The sequence below is a fragment of the Pygocentrus nattereri genome, chromosome 13, assembly GCF_015220715.1.
Source record: "Pygocentrus nattereri isolate fPygNat1 chromosome 13, fPygNat1.pri, whole genome shotgun sequence".
Lineage (NCBI taxonomy): Eukaryota > Metazoa > Chordata > Actinopteri > Characiformes > Serrasalmidae > Pygocentrus > Pygocentrus nattereri.
Window position 1 is genome coordinate 660,090 of NC_051223.1, and position 20,109 is coordinate 680,198.

General features: G+C 42.8%; 1 protein-coding gene across 2 annotated transcripts; it reads left to right on the forward strand.

The window, feature by feature from the left end:
• The first annotated feature begins 777 nt into the window (after positions 1-777).
• On the forward strand, positions 778-19,732 carry egr2b (early growth response 2b). 2 transcript variants are annotated; one of them, XM_037543984.1, is made up of 2 exons: positions 778-868; positions 17,760-19,732. In XM_037543984.1, the coding sequence occupies exon 2, from the start codon at positions 17,777-17,779 to the stop codon at positions 18,839-18,841; it is 1,065 nt and encodes a 354-aa protein (XP_037399881.1). In that variant the 5' UTR covers positions 778-868; positions 17,760-17,776; the 3' UTR covers positions 18,842-19,732. The 2 variants fall into 2 exon arrangements, with proteins under 2 accessions (XP_037399881.1, XP_017569997.1); XM_017714508.2 differs by lacking the exon at positions 778-868 and adding an exon at positions 16,448-16,934.
• The last annotated feature ends 377 nt before the right edge of the window (positions 19,733-20,109 follow it).

Consider the following 20,109-nt stretch of genomic DNA (forward strand, 5'->3'; position numbering starts at 1 on the left):
AGTTTCAGTAAGTATCACTCCGGCCTCACGGCTACTACTTTAAACCATCCTTTGAAAGACATCAATGTATTAATCAATTCATTTGTTTGTTTGTTCACTAATTAATTATTTCATTCAACCAGTGGTAAAACCTCTTAACCATTGCGAAGTCACTGTAATACTGCGTGCGCTGCTATGAAAGCGAGTGTGAGTGATTGTGTGAGCCACATGTCAGTGTTTAGGTGTTTCAAACAAAAAACACAAAAAAAAAACAAAAACAGAAAGTCTTTTTTTTTCTTTACAACAAAATACATCCATACTTCAAATATCAGTGAGAACAGCTAACTTTTTAAGCATAAAACCAAGCTGCTCTGCCGGGCCCATATGGGCCAACACTGCTATTATATGTCAGAATGAGGAGGTGCACGAGACACATGAGTGACACCAACACCTACAGGTCCTTCCATCACAACTCTACAACTCTCCCAGCTCCCACACCTCGCACGCTCCATTACCATGACAATTTCAATGTCAAAGATGTGGCGTGCATAAGGAGTGGCACTATTGTCTTGAGTTTCCTTGATTTTTTTTTTTGTTACACCCCCTTATAGAGAGAGAGAGAGAGAGAGAGAGAGAGAGAGAGAAAGAGAGAAAGAGAGAGAGCGAGAACTCCTCATATAGCCCCTTGGTAGAATATAGATAATCAGTTTGGAGAGCGATCAGATCGGATGAGGAGCACACAAGCCATCCCAAGAGTGCGTGTGTGCGTGTGTGTATGTGAAAAAGTGTGTGTGAGTGTGTTGTTATTGGAGCAATGTAATGCTCTTGGAGGAGCCCACTCATGTGATGGGGATTCACAAAGAGCCACTTCTCTCCAAGCCCTCATAATGTGAGTATAGCGCCGTAACACTTTTTCCTGTGTGTGTGTGTGTGTGTGTGTGTGTGTGTGTGTGTGTTTAAGTGAGAGCTTTCGCATGATGTGGTGTGTGTGTGTGTGTGTGTGTGTGTGTGTGTGTGTGTGTGTGTGTGTGTGTGGACGTGCTGCACTTTGCACTGAGAGCACAGCCCCTCTTCATTTAGATAATGCAGGTAAGTGTGCAGACTGAATGAATACATTACAACAGCACAGAAAGAGGAAGAGAGCAGCTCTCTTTCTCCAGCAGCGCTGCACCGTGCTGCCGCATCTCTTTATAGCCAGGGGCTGTTTTGCATGCAATTATTTTCTACCTGCGCACTTCATGTGATCTTAATGGTAGCCTGTGATTTATTGCAATTTGGGAGGGAAATTAATAGGACCACCTAAAGTGGCAAAATATGATGATGAAATTAATACTTACCGCCAAGTGTAAACTTCATTAGTTTCTGATATGCAATAAAAAGTAATATGTTGAAACGGTGAAACGGTGAAACAGCAGTGGTTAACCAGTAGAAAAGCAATGATTAAGCATTTGAAGAAGCCTTCTCATTTCAGACAGAGGAGAAAAAATGAGCAGTGTTCTTTTCTCCTTGCCTGTTTCTGGCAGCAGTATGTCGAAATGTTTACTTACATTTTCAAAATATTAAATACTATGTCGGGATTATTACTTATTTGACTTATTAATGCCTTATTTTCTCAAATTGATTACTTCGTATGTTGAAATAGTGACTTAGTATCTTATAATAATGACCTAATATGTCACAAAAGTTATTAGTTTTCTAAAAATATTGCTATGTCAAAATAATTACTTATCATCTTACAAAAATGATTTATTATCCCATAAAGGTACTTTTTTTTCCAATGAAATAACATTAGTTTTACATAGTTTCTCAAAATCATAAGAAATGAATTCATTATTCTAAGATATTGAGCCAATATTTTAGAAAATAAGCATTTGTTTTGAAATATTAAGTCAATATACAGAGAAAAAAAAAATTTATTTTGTGAAAATAAGCTTTTTTCAAATTTATTTCAATTTATTTCAAAATGCTAATTCAATATTTCAAGAACATAAGTCATTATTTCCAGATATTAAGTCAGTATTTAAAGACAATACGTATTTCAAGTTCCTAAATCAATATTTTGGACATTCTACTGTCATTTTTTCTTCATCGAGTGGGAATAAAAAGCTGAGAAGCGATAGTTAAAGAGTTGAAAATTAGCCAAGCTGGCTAAAATGACACATTTCCAGGAGTAGGACTGTGCATGGACCCTGTAAATCTAAGCGGAAGTAAATGCCGTGCGCATGTGACAGCAGGTTAATGTAACATCTGCGACAATAAATCTCAAAGATCTGGTGTCATTTTTTGTTAATTACACACTATTGTTATCACAAATAAATAAATAAATAAAAGGATGGAAAAAACCTCTTAAAAATGTCAAACTAGGCTGCAGCTTCCCCCCAACTAAGTAAAGATTATTATACAGCCTATAAATAGGGCCTGTTTTTCAAAACCAACACAGCAAAACAATCAAACCTCACATTTTAAAGAGGGAATTTCTCACTGTTTGTTAGCTCACCCCACATGCCACTAAGCACAAACTGTTGAGTCCTTTGATGGCGAAGCGTCTATAGAAAAGTAACACCTACGCAGATTCACCAAGAAAAACAGCCTCCCACTCGATAAAGAGAGAACAATTCGTGTCGTTGCGGCCTCTCCCACGGCTTGTCTTTAGATCCTAGCCGCCGCTGAAGCAGGTTGGTGTCCATTCACTCGTCTTCGACAGGGCCTCATCTGAATTTTGTGGGCGGAACTTGACAGGTTGCTTTATGCTGCCTTGTCATATGCCTGACCAGTGTTTCAGTGAAGGAGCTACATGGAGCATTCCGTTCCCATTGCGGTTTTCTCTCGCTCTGCGCTCTTGGCCTGCTCTTCTTTCTCGTGCTGAAATAAATGCTAGCAACCTCCTTTGTGTTTCAGCAGAGAGGTTTTGTTGACTCAGTGTGGTGATTCACCACACAACATAGTGAATTCTTCACTTTCCTGAACTGCTAGTAGAAAAGACCAAGATTTTTTTTGTTAACTGCTTGAACTGTAGTGAATTTATCAAATGGCTAATTATTCAGTAACTACTCTTAATTACTAAGTTAATACTATGAAATTAATATGTGGTTTATGTAGTAATAAGAGTGAGGTCTTTAGAGTTATTTTACTGTAAGCTATGCTGTTTAAACATAATTATGTAATTACATAGTAGATTTTTTTTCTTTTTTCAAAGCAGGACATTTTTTATTAAATTCAAATAATAATAAAATATTTCTTCTTCAGTGTAAAAGCACAACTCTGCACTTTTTTCAATGAGTTATGTATATAATTTTAAAAATAACGTCACGCTTTTGTTATTGTCAGTGACAACAGCAGCCTCTACGGCAGGCAAGTGCACGACTCCGGTGCTGGAGGGCCAGTGTCCAGCACAGTTTAGTGATATACCTGCTCAATCACACCTGATTACACTCACCTGTTAATTGCCAGGTTTACTGGATGCGCTTGAGTGTGGAAACTGTGTTGCACACCGGCCCTCCAGGACCGGAGTTGTGCTCCCCCGTTCTAAGGGTTTAAGGGAAATTCCACTATTTTTTTATTTATTTCTGCATAATTCAGTGGTTGAGATGTCAAAAAGTCGTTCAGAGTGGTTTGATGTGAAATCCTCCATTAAAGAGAAACACAGATTCAGACTACAGTGGTGCTGATAGGAACCAGGGTTCACCATATACAGGCATTTTGTTTACTATTCAAAACCATCAGTGAACCTGCAGTTTTTAAATATAATGTTGTTGATGGTAAAATAGTGACAAATCTGGAAAAACACGTTTTCTTGGGGGGGACGGTTTTGCTTCAATGCACTCTGAATTCCGCAATGAATGGATTTTAAAAACACATTTTAGGCCAAAAGCTACTTAAAACTATCATAAACTAACGCCCCAAACATCAAGCAACATGTTCATAACAAATTTCATGAGAACTTTCTCTGGGGCAGTTTTAGTGGTGGATCCCCACCACTGTGAACAACTCTGATTGTAAGTTTCACTAAACCAGACTTTTCCACATCAGACCACGCTGAATGACTCATGCTTTACCCCGTGACCCAGAAGGAGAAGCGGCTTAGAAGATGTGTGTATGTGTTAATTACGCTTTAATGTTTCAAACATACTGAAAGTTCATAATATTAGGTGACTGATATTGTCAGACATGTGAGGAGCTCAATTAATAGGGGGACATGAGCTGTCAGAGCTAACTGTGAGTAGTATCTTATGGCCTTCTATGCAACCGTAGTCTCGGGTACATTTAAAAAATGTGAGAAAGGGTAGACAAAGAAAGAACGACAGAGCAAAAGAGAAGGTCAGGAGTGAGCGAGAGAAGGTCACTTGATATGTCCTCGCATGCAGTGGTTGTTTGACCCCCAGTGACCCCAAGCATATGCAAGAGAGAAAGCTCTTGAATTCAGCGGCTGTTGGCTGTGGGCGTCCAGCACGCCGAGTCCCATCATTCCCTAAAGGGCCTGCCAGAGTCTGCCAGCCAATAGGCAAGCGACTGGCCTGCACCGCTTCTGCACAGTGTGCAAACATTTTTGCATCCGTGGGTGAGCAACAAAGGACAAGAGCATCTCAAGAAGTTTCCTTCTTTCGTTGGTGGGGGAGGACACAAGAATCCCTGCAAATGCGAGGCATTCCGCTGCGGCGCTGTGCAGCAAAAGATCGTCACTGTTCTGGGCAGAATTGGGCGCTTTTATGTATTTGTCATACAGTCACAATCATCCATTGAGAACAAACGGCGCTGTGGGTCTCACAATGGAGTTTGTAATTATAGCAGCTGTAAAATGTGAAGGGGTCGGTTCATGCCCCGTGTCGATGACTGATAACGTCCAGCTTAATCTTTCCTCCTTTCACGCTAACTGAAAGCCAATAGGGTGGATTTATTCAGCATTCATTATGCACCTGCATAACCCACTGCTGATTCTTGCCGTAGATCATAAAGCAAGAACCATTTACATGTAAAAAAAGCCTCAAAGTCTCGCTCGACCCTGCACTGTTCCCGAGCGCTTGAGGGTTATCTACGGCCTGTGCCCCCTTGCGATTGCCCTGCAATTAATACAGGCTTTAAAAACGGGCCTGGATTCATTAGCACCTTCTCATTATGGAGGTTCAGGTACAGAGACGACGTTTAGAGGACTTCCCCCATTAACAACGGCTGACATGTCGCCCTAATCGGCCTGGCCAGGGCCGCTCCGTCACCCACCTGTCACATTATCGCTCTGCCAGGGCTGAAAAAGAAAACACCACTCCAGCCCCTAAACGTCTGCGGGACAGAATGTAAATGCGACGTGTCACCGGCCCAGGCCCACTATCGAGCGGCCAGGGTGATTTGCGGAGCCGCTCTCCAGTCGATATCCACCAAGGTGTCGTTATGACGACGCACCGAACACGACCTCTAAACTAATCGCGCCAGGCCGAGTGACAAAGGCCATAAATGAATGCAGCTCAGGGCAGTGTGGGCTGGAGGAGACCCCAGAGGGAGAATGGATGAAGATGCTGCTAAATCACTCTCCACAAAGCCGAAATACACCATTTGATAACGATAGGAGGCTGCAGCTTACATTTACTGTAGAATTTAAAGGGGGAATTCAGCAACTCAGCGTGGTTCATGTGAAATGTTTCATTGTGGAGAAACTTATTAGCACAGATTTCTTCACAGTGGAGATGACAATAGTGATACAGGGGTCACAATGCTGACAAGGCCTGGGAAAATCTAAATGTACACGTAGCTTGTGAGTATTTGTGGGATCTTGGTAATGATAAAGTAGTGGTAAACCTTTAAAAGTGGTTTTCTTTGGGAGCTATTTCCTAACTCCACCAAGAATGGACTTAAAAAAACTTGCTTCATCTCAAACATCTCAGACATCAGGCAGCATATTCGTAAACACTGCATAACAAACCTAGCTATGTAATAAGCCTGAGATTTTAACAGGTAAAAAGAATGGTCAGAGAATTCAAAGTCAAACAGCCAAGACCTGACTGGTGTTCAAAACAAGCACCAGAAGCCAATATACTGTAAACTTGAATTAATTGTCTTATTTTAAAACATGTAAACTTCTTGGCTCCAAAAAATTGACTTACTTTAAATAATTTACACAAGTTTCAATAAATTTCTGTTTGAGAATAGATTCTTAGGTTTTATATATATATATATATATATATATATATATATATATATATATATATATATATATATATAAATAAAACCCCAATTCCAATAAAGTTTTGAAGCTGAATAAATGTAAATAAAACCAGAATGCAATGATTTGCAAATCTCATTGACTGGGAAGTGAGGAGACCAATTGCTGGAGTTTTGGGAGAGGAATGTTGTCCCATTCTGATGTAGGACTCTAGCTGCTCAACACTCCTGGGTCTTCTTTGCTGGATTTTTCACTTCATGATGCGTCAAATGTTTTCTATTGGTGAAAGATCTGGACTGCAGGTAGGCCAGTTCAGCACCTGGACTCTTCTTCTGCAAAGCCATGCTGCAATATGTGACTTATGCTGAAATATGCAAGGCCTTCCCTGAAAGAGACGTTGCGTGGATGGGAGCATTATTTGTTCTAAAATCTCTATATACTGTTGTGTAAAGATGTGTAAGTTGCCCACATCATAGGCACTAATGCAACCACATACTATCAGAGATGGAGGCTTTTGAACTGTGTGCTGGTAACAAGCTGGACTGCCCCTTTCCTCTTGACTCCGTCGGTTCCAAAAATAATTTTAAATTTGATTCATCTGACCAGTTTTCCATTGTCCATTTTAAATGGAGCTTTGGTCCAGAGAAGACAGAGGTGTTTCTGGATCATGTTGGCATATGGCTTTGTCTTTGCATGATCTAGCTTTAACTTGTGTTTGTGTTTACCTTTGTCCTGTCCGTGTGCTCGTGTTTACTTCCTGGTCTTCCATGTGCGTTTGTTTTTGTTTTTCTGTCCTGCCCCCTTGTTTCGCCCCTGATTGTTCCCACCTGTGTTTCCACCTGTGTCTTGTGACCCCTTGTGAGCCCTGGTGTATATAAGCCCTGTGTTTGCCTTGGTCTGTGTTGGTCTTTGTTGTTTCTTGTACTGTTTGAAGTGTTTGATGTCGTTTGGTGTTTGTTTCTTCCGGCCTCCGTTGTTTGTTGATCCTGTTTTCATTTTGTCATGTCTGTCCCTCCTTCTCTCCGTGTTGGCTGTTTGACCCTGGACCGTTGTGACTATGACCCTGGATTTGCCCCTAATAATAGTCGCTTATCTCAGCGTATGTGTCCACCTCCTCGCTCCACGCCACAGTTGCACATTGCTGCTTCAGCTGTTATTATTAGTACAACTTACTTTTCCAGCCTTTTGTTGCCCCGTCCCAACTTTTTTGAGATGCGTTGCTGCCATCAGGTTCTAAATGTTTTTCATTAAATGGTAAAACGTCTCACTTTCAACATCTGATATGTGTTCTAAGTTATATTGTTTAAAAATGGTTCAGGAGATTTGCAAATCATTGCATTCTGTTTTTATTTACATTTATTTACATTTTACACAGCATCACAATTTTTTTGGAATCAGTGTTATATATCATACATAGTTTTCAGCTAGTACTTCGTAATGCTCTTCTTTTTCTAGTTTTGCTTACTCTCTATGTAGTTAGGCCAATTTCAATCAGCCTAGTTGGGTTAATCTATCATTTAATTAATAAAATAATTTGCTGCAATTATTCATCTGGGTACAATGCATTGGTATCAACTGTGAAACTACTGCATTATATTAAATGAACTGTTTCATACAGTAACTAGATTTAGCTAAGCAACTAAAGCAAATAATATGTGTTACTACACTTGCATTCGTAATATTACATAATTATGCAATTATGCTGATAGTGAACCAAACCTCTTCTGTAAATAAACTCCCAAAATTTCTCTCAACCTCCTCAAGCTGCTCAAGATTCTCATTAAAGTCACGCAGACTCTAATGGCATTTAGCTGAGTTGGGAAGTTTTGTTCATTTTGATATTTCATAGTAAGTCATATTATGTCCTAAACCATTTCAACAAGTCTTTGCAGCTGTAGTGAAGACCTGAAGACGGTTTGAGTGGACTGAGATTGAAATGTGTGTGACTTATGAAAGTGAACTGAATTTTCACCTGTATACGTGAACGTTTTTATTGTGTTTCAGTGCTTTGTTGTTACACACAAAATTGGTATCAAAAAAGCTGCAGTTGTGCATGTTATCTCAGGACAGCTATCTTTCTAGAAAGGTGTGGACTGTTTTACAGCAGGAGGTTTTCACCCCTCCCCTTTCAGCCCCTCATTGCTCACTAGCAGCCCGACGTTGAGTAACAACATTTCACCCAGTGTCATAGGTAATCAGGGCCTTTTGGGGGCCCTAGACAGGATTGTTTTGGGGGCTCTCCATCTTCCTAGCTAATGTACTATAAAATTAGAGTAATTCATCTAAATTATAACAATGGCTACCATGCGCTGTCTAAATAATGTCCATTTAGAACTGGCTAATGATTGGATACCTGGATGCTCATTTGGGAGTCTAATAATAGAAGCAGGATCCAGAGGTCAGTCACACAATGTAGTATTTCTTACTTACCCAGCTAAGTTTAAGCTTAGTGTGATCTAACCCTGTTTACCACCTTTCTTCATTACTTTTGTAAATGTTTTAAATGATGTTAATGTATGTATGTTTGTTAGGTTTCTAGAACTTAGTCAGAAAGCCTAAGTTGAACCTGCTTCATAGACCTCAAATCAACTATTACTTGTTGTCCAACTACAAGCCGAAACAAATAGGATAAAGTTAACACAACAAAAAACACAATACATTACTCACTTTCTCTTTTTTGTCCCTCTTTTCTGCTCCAGATACACTTTTTTTAAAAACATAATTAATCAGTCGCTTTTCTTCCCTCGCTCAAGTATCATAGACAACAGTAAGACACAGATACAGTAAGAGCGCAGAAGATAATAGAGGGTTCCTGGTGGTTGTGGAGCACTAAGCAGCTGCTTATGTCACTGATTATGTAGAACCCGCACTGCACGTAATCTGAGAAAAGAGTTCTGGGAAAATGTTTTTATTTCATTACACTAATTTAAAAATGGCTTAATGACCACTAGGTGGGGGGGGGGGGGGCAGAAAACACAGGTTGCTAATAGAGACTAACTTTTCAGAATATTCATATTCAAGAGAGCCAACAAAACCCTTTATCTCCAAAATCTTAGCAAGAAAAGGAAAGAACTTTTAATGTAACTTAATGTAACACCATTTTATTCCAAGTCATTTCAGACCAGATTCAAAGTCAGCACATCAAGCAAGACTTCACACAGAGACCGTTGTTGGCTCTGCTTGTTTCTTGCAACCATCTGAACAACACCAACCCACGAACGCAGAGCCAGTGTGGTGACAACAGATGGCTCCGTTCATAACAAGGATAAAAATCGTTCTGACGCCATGGCATCCTGAGTCGTATTAGGAATCATGAACTGATCACCAGCCATGGCTGTTGATGATGATGACAGCAACACCCCTGCAAAAAATAACTAGAGCTTTGCATGGGTGGAGACAAAAATACATTGATTGAATGGCAACAGGATGCTCTGTGATATTTGGGGGTTTTAGTGGCTGAAATAAAACCATGAGGTTTCCTGTGTTGTAGACTTGTTTAGGTTGCCATCGACAGGCGAGATAACAGCACACTCAAAGTAGGGGAAAACTATGCTACTGGAACTCATGTCTGAAAAGCTAACTGTAAAATTTCCCTTTGAAGGAAGGAGGGGCCTGCTTAGACGATATCCACTGAATACTTCAAAGACACACTCTGATCTCAGTGCAGCTTGCTCTTCAATGATATCATAAATCTGGAGCTTTTTTTCCAGACAAAGTCGGTCAGATGCTAGCCACACAACTAGGCCCACAATTCTTACTTTATTTCCTTTACGTTTACGGTTGTGAAGTGTAGGACGTAATTTGTGTTGTGCCTTTAATGTCGCTTAAAAGTGAGCATGAAAGTGAAGCGGCCTGTTGAATGAACAGAAGTGGCATTCATGCCGGTAGACCTGGGGTCATACACATCAGACTTCTCAAAACGTGGCTGATTTTGGGCCTTTCATATCTTAAAGAACAGGGTTGTGTGTGCAGTGGAGAGGAGCTGACCCCGGATCAGAGTGAGGAATGAATGAGAAAACTGAAAAATGTGTAACAATAGCGTTGAGGTTGAAAAAGGAACTTCCCAGCATAAAAGGCATAAAGTGCATGTATGAAAAATACTTGGGTGGAACTAGACAGATGGACAGAATAGAAAACCAGCTGAACTGCTATTTTTTCTCATTTCTATTTATAATATATAATCTATTTCTATATATTATGTATATATATATATATATATATATATATATATATAAAATCTATTTCTAATGTAGGTCGTAAAGGAATGATTGGGTGAAAAATAAAATGTACACAATTTTCCACTATATCCCAAAAGTAGGTGATGAGCCAAGATAAGTTTCATGTCCAAATGTTGCTTCTTTAGTTCAATACTGAAGCTATGCGGTTATACTTTTTTTTAATCCCACAAACCGGGAAATTCCACCTCTGCGTTTAACCCATCTGTGAAGTGAAACACCACATACACACTAGTGAATACACACACTAGGGGGCAGTGAGCACACTTGCCCGGAGCGGTGGGCAGCCCAATCCGCAGCGCCCAGGGAGCAATTGAGGGTTAGGTGTCTTGCTCAAGGACACCTCAATCATGGACTGTTGGTGCTGGGTATCGAACCGGCAACCTTCTGGTCACAGGGCCAGTTCCCTGACCTCCAGCCCACGACTGCCAAAAAAAAAACATTAGAAGTCAATAATATCCCCAAATCTTCTCTGACCCTGATAGAACCAGCGATAGGGCTTCATTAAGACTGTGCAGACTTGTTGATGTGGAGGATTTTTTTGGAATTTGCCACAAATATGGCCCCTTGAAAGATTCAGCGCCACAGTGATGGTTTGTTCATTTTTATAGTTCACAGTAAATCTTATTGCGTCCTAAACCAAACTGACCAACCTGAGTGGACTTAATAAGAGCGGGACCCTGTTGAGAGAAGTTCTGAGGATGTATTCACAGAAAAGGTTTAGTTGACCATCGGCTTCTAGTGTTTGTTAGCAACACTAGCCTTCGATTGTGTTCCGACAGCGATGGTGTTCTACCAGAAACTCCACTGTTAGAAATAAAGGGACCATGCAGGTACGTGATTCGTTCATCAAGGTGCAAACAGTGTAAATGTTCCCTCAGAGGCACAACAGCGGTTTTAAGGTCCAATCGTGTACCTTAAACAAGTTTTCCCCAGTGGAAAAGTAGATATTTGTATCTTTTTATAAACGAATGTTTTAAAACAGAACCATTTAGTAAAAAAGCCTGGGCACGAGGCGAGGCGGGGAGTGTGGAGCCAGTACAACTTAGAAAACAGAATTTCAGTGGATTATGGTTCAGTTACGTTCCCTGACTAAAGGTACCACCCCAGTGACAAGAAGGGTACCCAGTGACTGAGAGTGCAGCTAGATTCATCACGTCTGCTTATATAATTCAGCAAAAGCTTTGGACAGACGTTGGTGCGCATCAGAGCACGTATGAGTTGTAATATAGTTGTAATCAACTTGACGTGTAAATGCAGTACTGTTAATTACAATACAGTACAAGTATAAAGAGCTGCTGGTATTTTTCTCTCAAACTTTCTGCAGGCTGCAATGTTAGTATTGTTTAATTTAAAATTCAGCTGGATCATTTTCCTGCGCCTGAAAAAATAAGAGGACTTCTGGTCTTAAGCTGGGCTAATACTGCCATTGTTCCTCTACATTTGAGCCACTGCTGCATGTACAGAAATACGTGTTTGGGATTAATAAGGGCATTGTGATGTGAATCATGCAGGCCTAGCTGTTCAGAGGATTACAATGACTTCATAACAAATGCAAATGCACAATGAGTACAACCCTTAGAATAAAGATGAAAGGCCTAGAATTACAGGACAATCAAAGCTACGCTTTAAATCTCAGCGCTTGTTGCCCCAACTTATTGTTGATAACACTGTGGTTATCTGCCCCACATTCTGTGTCGCCCACACCCTGACACACAGTGCAGCTCAGAGAGCAGGTTAACATCTCTCACTGTATCCAAACCCTAAACTACCGTCAGAGAAACCACAAAGCTCCTGGCAGCTGAATATAAAAGGGCAGCTTCAACCACCAGCTCCTACAAGGCTTCCCTCTCCTGAGAGTGTAAACAGCAGGGCAGCGTGTGTGTGTTCAGGGTGCACACCACTGCCCTCTAGCCAGAGGATCTCAAAGCTCGGGGACCTGAGATACATATATATATATATATATATATCACTTGCCATAAAGCAGGAAAGAGCACATGTAAAACTAAATAAGATCAAATAAAATAAGCAAGTGGCATGAATGAACTGTGTAGGTGCAGAAATAAAATAAGGAAGCAACATGAAGGAAGGAAAACAAACAAACAAACAAATAAACTGTGTAGGTACATAAATAAAATAAAACAGCCAATGTAAAATAAACTAAAATAGACATAGATACATTAACAAGTAGCATAGATGAGAAAATAAACAAACAAACAAACATGCACATAAATAAATAAATCTGGCAGACAGTAAAGGTGTCAGTAGGTAAATGAACAAAACAAAAATAGCATAATAAAAGGCAATAATGCCGTTTAACAGGAATTATCAGTGTTTGTTGGTGCATCCTCGTTCATTGTTTTGTTCAGCGCAGTGGTGGACAGTAACTGAGTATCTGAGTAAATGTAATTAGTTTCTGTACTTTAGTATTTTTGGTGTATCTGTACTGAAGTTTCTCCGTTCTGGGCGACTTTTTCCTTTCACTCCACTACATTTCAGAGTCTAATATCCGACTTTTTCCTCCTACATTTTGAGAAATCTGTCGTTCCTTTTGGTTTCTGTGTGTATAAAAACGTAACATGTCAAAACGAAAGAAGCGCAAAGCCAGAGCACCAATCAGGGCCCAGCGGTCACTTTGTTTAGAGCTGGTTTTGACCTGTTGGTCATACCGACCCAGTGCAGCACGCGGTTCAACGTCAGCGCGGCAGCGTAAAACTTTGGGAGAGTCTGTTCAACATAAATGATGAACTAACCTAACTTTGTGTAAATAGAGCTCAATATAGAAATATGTCCACATATGCAGTCGAGACTGACGCGGCTTTTTTCTGAATTTCTACAAACACCATTTCATTTTATAGTAAATGAGTTTGGGCTGGTTTATGTTTATGAACAGACGCCTACAGATCAACATAGTAAAGGAGCTCATCTGTGATCCTGAGTTTAAAGCCAGTTTTTATTCAACTTAAACTTGGAACTAAGTTGTAAATAAATCTGAAACTGAAACTGTGCTTGTGTGTAAAAAGTGATTTCAGAGCCACTCGGTTCTCCCTGATGGAAACTGTTTACCTTCAGTGTTTTGTGCTTCTGATCATTTTAATAGACGTCAGCGTCACTAATTAATGACGTTCTATTAAAAGACTGGTTTACCAAGAGAGACGCTGGAGGACTTTCACCTGAAATGAGTTCATGAAGCCAGTCTGGTTATAAAAATGATAACAGGACATCAGAGCCAGAATTACTCTTTTAGTACTTTTACTTTATACTTAAGTACATTTGAAGGGAAATACTTTAGTACTTTTACTCCAGTGGAGGTCTAAAGGAGGAACTTCTACTTTTACTGGAGGAATATTTTACCTTGGGGGTCTCTACTTTAACTCAGGTACAGGGTTTGTGTACTTCGTCCAGCTCTGGTTCACCGTGGTTGCTCCCTTTTGTCCATTTGATCTATTTTAAACGATGAACGTGGCTTTGATTGACTTGAGATGTGCGGATGTGCACAAGTGCACACGTAGCTTGTATGCGCAATTAGCAGACGTCGCTGATCTGGAGGCCCATTTCTGCACCTATTTTGCGCGTGAAACAACGAACATCAGAAGCCGATCTGGCTCACCTGGGCGCTCAGGTGGGGCTCCTGGAAACCTGATAACGCCAGAGTGCGACTGGCGCTCAAACCGCGGCGTGGACGAGAACTCAGCTCACTTGGAGCTCCTCACGCTTCTCAGCTGTGAACTTTAATATCGCTGATTTTCCCTTCTCGTCACTTTTCCTCGCTCCTCGAGTCAGTAAGCGCTCCAGTCTCCCTCCTAGCTCCCTACAAGGTGCACTGCAGACATTCTCAGACATTCAAGGCTGATTCCAGACCACAGAGAGTGACAGAGGTCCGTTAGAGGGGAATTTCTAACAGCAGTGAACAACACGGTGAGGCTGCTGGACGCTGCGAGGGACGGAATCAGCTGCAGCTCCCTTAAACGACGCCCAGCGCTCGAGCGTGTAGGGAACCTACGGTGCTGCTTAGGGGCCCCTGGGGACTAGCACGCACTCGTGGCCTTGCTCTGGGATGGATTTCAGTGATGACTGATAATTAACGGGCGTTTAAATGAGCTCAGACGGGTAGGGCTGACTTTTGAGAGTGAAAAGAATCGCGTACGTCTATGAACGTTTTCTTTGGGGACTGCTTTGCTTCACAACGCCCTGCACATATCCCTCCGCTATTGGTGCTCCTTAACGGATGTTTTAGCCTAAGTCCGTCCTTTAAAACCTTCAGAACGTGCACCGTCTTTCTAATCTTTCTGATGTATTACCTTTCTGTGAACTCTGGATCCCATAACCGCCCAGTGTGTTCCTCTAGAATGGAGAGAATAGAACTCACACCAAATCACTCCGAGTGACTTTGTTTACACCTTAACCACTTCATTACGCGCAAATGTTGAAAAATCGGTGGGAGTCCCCTTTAACTCGTGGGGGACGCTTACAGAGCCCGTCCAAACATGCTTATATCATTCCTGCAGCCTGTCAGCTCGCGCTCCTCTCTTTTTCTTTTTCGCCGTGTTTTTATTTTCCCATAGCCACGCTGTCTGAGTAAAGGAGTGGGATTGGTGTGTGTGTGTGTGTGTGTGTGTGTGTGTGTACAGTGCGCTGTGTGGCTTGTATCATGCTGTACGTGTGAATATAAGGAGCAGAGCTGCTTCATTTATATGTGTGTCATGTTTTCTGTGCCCTCCTCCCCCACAACCTACCTCTAAGAGGAGTTTCTAAACCCACGGGGGGATTTCAGGCCTGAGGCAGCGGCAGCCTGGAACACTTTTACTCTATATTTAGAGGAGCGCGAGCTCACGTTGGGCCACTTTAGGAAACTTTTAGTCTGCGCTTAGTTTTGGAACGAGTCAAAGAGATGCAATCAAAGCAAAGAAAAGGCAAAAAAGTGTTGATCTTTGGCCTGCAGGAACATTTAGATCTGCTGCCACGGTCACTACAGCTGACCACGACCCTCGTCAGGCTCGCCGGGACTCTGTAAAACAGATGTCGTCATTTATTACTTGTTATTATTTTCCTGCTCAATGGAATGGAATTGACCAAAACAAGCCTGTAGAGGGCCATCAGGGAAATAAATAAATAAATAAATAAATAAACATTAACAACAACAACAACAATAATAATAATAATTATAACAATTATATGATATTATATTATATTATATTATGACTTGTAGTAGTAGGCCCAACAATATCTTGCATTCTATTGCAATAACATTACTGTTATTATTATTATTATTATTATTATTATTATTATTATTGTTGTTGTTGTTGTTGTTGTTGTTATTATTGTTGATAATAAAGAATAAGTACAATTATTTTCCAGCTGCACCCTAAATATAGACTGTAGTTTCTAAAATTGTTTCCCTCTTTCCAAAACCATGAGCTATTCAAATATACCAAACTCTCTCTCTCTCTCTCTCTCTCTCTCTCTCTCTCTCACACACACTGTGTTTCCGACAGAGAGGCAGCAGAAGTAGAAATTCCGTGATTGTGTGGCTCATTTGTTTGTGGTTTAGAGCTGCGCTGCTCGGCAGGACCCGCCAGTTTCCGCCGCAGCTCCGGAATGAAGCTCCATATGCGCGAGGAGGGGCGGAGCTGGATGGGCCGGATGACCATGTATGGAGAACACACACCGGAATACACTCTCTCTCTCTCACACACACACACACACACACACACAAACACACACACACAAACACACACTTTTCTCTCTTTCTCCTTCAGCCCGAGCGGTGTGCTCCTTATTCCCTCTGTCCTGCCTTTAACCCTCCAGTCGCTTTAGCTTCACTGATTCGCGCTGTGTTTCCCTCCGCCCGCTCTCCACCCGTTCTCCGCCCGCTCTCCACCCGTTTTCCGCCCGTTCTCCGCCCGCTCGCCACTCGGGCTTCTCCATTCACAAAAAAAGTGCGGCTCTGTGACGCCACGCGGCCCAGCTGGCCAATCGGCGTTCGCTGCGCTCCGCTCGCTCTCCTTCTATGGTCAGTGACGTCACGGGCGTCGGAAAGCGCCCATAAATACAAAGTGCGAGAGAAGCCAGCGCAATCACACGCTCACGTACGCGCGCGCTCGGTGTCAGTCAAGCCTGTCTGTCAGTCAGTCAGTCAGTCCGCTGAGTTAGTTGAGTGAACTAAACGCCAAGGAGAAACATCAGCGGAGCAAAAAGAAGGAGAATAAAGAAGCCCTGCGCGAGGGGCGGGAGGTGGGGGGAGAAGAGCGGACCCACACTTACACTCGCAGAGAGAGAGAGAGAGAGAGAGAGAGAGAGAGGGAGAGAGAGAGGGACGACGCGCATCCAAACACAACAAAACTCTCCACGTGCTTTGTTTTTTCCGTTTTTATTATTTAAAAAAAAGCCAAAAAACAACAAAACACACGGTCTGTGCGCGTGAACCATGACGGCGAAGACTTTGGAGAAAAGCCCCGTGTTCGTGCACCCGCTGTCCGAGGGCATTTACTCTGTGGACGAGCTCAGCACCTCCCTCACCGTCTACCCGAGCGGAGACGCGCCGGCCCACTACGAGCACATGACCGCAGGTAAGAGGGGCAGTTAGACTGGCTGCAGGGGCAGCGCGCCTCTGACCTGCTCCACGCACTCTGTGCTGCAGGTGCCTGGTGATGCTTTGTTGTTCTGGCTTTGGCCGTGTTGATTTGAGCAGCAGGTGAAGTTTGTGTTTGGTGGGACCAGCAGCTTCTCTCTGGGATTAGGACCCCCTGTCTAGCACCTGTATTTTCCCTGCTCAGTCACACCACTTTAACTCAAGGGCTCGTTCATGAGCTGATAGGTTGGATCTGGTGTGGAGCAGGAAAAGTGCAGGAAAGAGGTCCTCCAGGAACAGGGCTGGGAACCACTGGAGTAGATAAATAGGCAGACAGATGCAGTTTTGTGAGTGGAGTTTTGGATTGTTTACATTGGAAAAAGAAACAAGCCCACACATTTAATTTACTTTAAGAAATACTTTTTATGCTTTCAGCGTTCAGCGAACAGCGTTGAGCGCTATATTCTGAGAGCACTGCGATGGAGATACTTGTCTCAAATGTTCAGTTTCACATGAATGGACAATTATTGCCAAAAGCAAGTAAATTTAAAGAAAAACGTGTCAGTTTTACACGATCCATGTGGATATGATGTATCCTGTAGTCAATTCAACAGTGTTTATTCATTATTTTTTTATTGTTACTAAATTTTTTATTTAAATCTGAAACTTTTGCTATGCCAGACTGTGTTAAGCAGCGAGTGCTGCTTGCATTACACCCAAACTCATCACTGGGGATTCTGCAACGGGGCGTGTATAAATTCCCTATGTATACATGAGACATTCTCTTCTAAACTAAATGTTTTCTTGTACTCTTCTCTTGCAGATGGCTTGATTAATGATATGAGTGTGGAGAAGCGGTCACTAGACTTGTCCTACGCCAGCAGCTTCGCTCAGCCGGCAGCTCCCCGAAACCAGACCCTTACCTACATGGGCAAGTTCTCCATCGACTCGCAGTATCCGGCCAACTGGAACCCGGAGGGCGTGATCAACATTGTCAGCGCGGGTTTCCTGGGCATGGCCCAACCTTCCTCAGCCTCCTCCTCTCCATCCTCCTCCGTCTCTCCGGGCCACTTTTCCAGCACCCTCAGCTGCACAGCACCACAGACTCAGGCTGACATGGACCACATCTATTCCCCTCCGCCTCCTTATTCGGGGTGCGGAGAGGTGTACCAGGATCCTTCGGCATTTCTCTCAACTTCAGCTTGCCCCATCTCCTCGTATCCTCCTCCATCCTACTCCTCGCCCAAGGCCACAGCAGATGCCAGCGTCTTCCCCATCATTCCAGACTACGCAAGCTTCTTCCAGCCACCATGCCAGAGGGACATACCAACTATTCCAGAGCGGAAACCCTTCTCCTGCCCACTGGACTCCTTCCGGGTGGCTCCTCCCCTCACCCCACTCAATACCATCCGGAACTTTACCTTGGGTGCCCCGCCTGTGTCCGAGGGTTCCCGGCTTCCAGCGGCAGCCTACGGTCCCCAGAACCTTCCTTTGAGGCCGATTCTGCGGCCCAGGAAGTACCCGAACCGTCCCAGCAAGACTCCAGTGCATGAGCGGCCATATCCTTGTCCGGCAGAGGGCTGCGACAGGCGCTTCTCCCGCTCCGATGAACTCACACGCCACATCCGCATCCACACGGGTCACAAGCCCTTCCAATGCCGGATATGCATGCGCAACTTCAGCCGCAGTGACCACCTGACCACGCACATTCGCACGCACACGGGAGAGAAGCCTTTCGCCTGTGACTTCTGTGGACGGAAGTTCGCCCGCAGTGATGAGCGCAAGAGGCACACCAAGATTCATCTGAGGCAAAAGGAAAGGAAGTCATCTACAGCCCCCTCAAACTCAGAGCGCTCCATCAGCATCGGATCCTCAGCCGTCTGCTCATCCAGCTCGGGCCAGTAAGCCCACCCCTTCCCCCCCCAAGACCAGCAGTTCCTTACCCCTGCTCAGTTTTCTTGCTCACATAAACTTGATCCAACTAATCAGCAATTTAACAAGCCCTTCCTGAATTGAAAAGCAGGATGTGCAGAACAGCATTCCAGGACAAGGTTTGGGAACAAGTGCCCAATATGACTAGCAGGGCAGCACGCAACACTAGGCAATATCCACAGTCTCCTGCAAAGCTGGGGAGGGGAACAAAACTGGAAAGCCAAAGGACATGAATGAAGGACGGGGAAGATGCACGATTCCTCAGTTTCTTTTACTGCTTTTTCTTTTGGCCCCTAGTCTTGGTCGCATGTTGACTGATCAAAACGCACTTTGTTTATCATATTTAGGTCAAATAATTTAATGAAATAACAGCAGCATGTGGGACTACATGTTCTAATTACAAAGTGCAATGCACGTTTGGTTGAGACAGGACTCGTGACCTGGTCTGTGGGTCATTGTGAAAGCTCACTGCTACAGCCTCATTTTTGCAATAACGCAGAAGCGATTCAAACGATTCTCGGCAAGCTGAACCTAATATAGATTTATTGTGCCTTTGTATCGTGTCTTTTTGTACATAGCCGCATACGCGAAGAGGCTTTGAAATAAAATTGTACAGTGGTCCTTTAATAAGAAAGTTTTTGAGAAAAAAATATATATTTTTGTATAAACTGTTTCGTGTCGCAAGTGTTCCAACTGTGGTAAAAAGAAATGTAAATAATTGGAGTCATACATGTGGCGCTTGTTTTGTGGATGTTCTCACTGATATGTTGTGTTTGGAATGAGATAACTAACGCAGGTCAGTGGCTTGCTGGCTTAACTTTCTCTGTCATCGTGATGAAATAATAAATAAAACTTGAATTGAGATGTTTGTTGTAAGCCTACCATTGCTGTGCATTAGTATTAGAGTAGGAAAATGTGAAGTGGACCTGAAGGGGGATTCCCGCTTTCGCATCCGTCACTTCTGACTCATCATCTCACAAGGGCGAGCACCCACACACACTATTGGGTTTACAGTACAATGCAGCAGTTCTTGTGCGTGTGTTAACATCTGTCGATATTTCTGTGCAAGTTTAAAGCTGAGTTAGGGAAAAACAATGGCGACACGTCAGGCTAGAAAAGAGGTCAATCGCCTCGGCTTTCAGCCTCTTTCACAGCTTTTTCACAAGGTTCGAGTAAAGCACCCTTGAGGCGCCGTCTTCCAAACATTCATTCGGGTCTACATCCACCAGCAAAGATCTCAG

Coding starts and splice junctions, on each gene's coding strand:
- egr2b (XM_017714508.2), top strand. CDS start 16,793: ATGACGGCGAAGACTTTGGAGAAAAGCCCCGTGTTCGTGCACCCGCTG. Junction 16,935..17,759: donor CTACGAGCACATGACCGCAG/GTAAGAGGGGCA, acceptor CTTCTCTTGCAG/ATGGCTTGATTAATGATATG.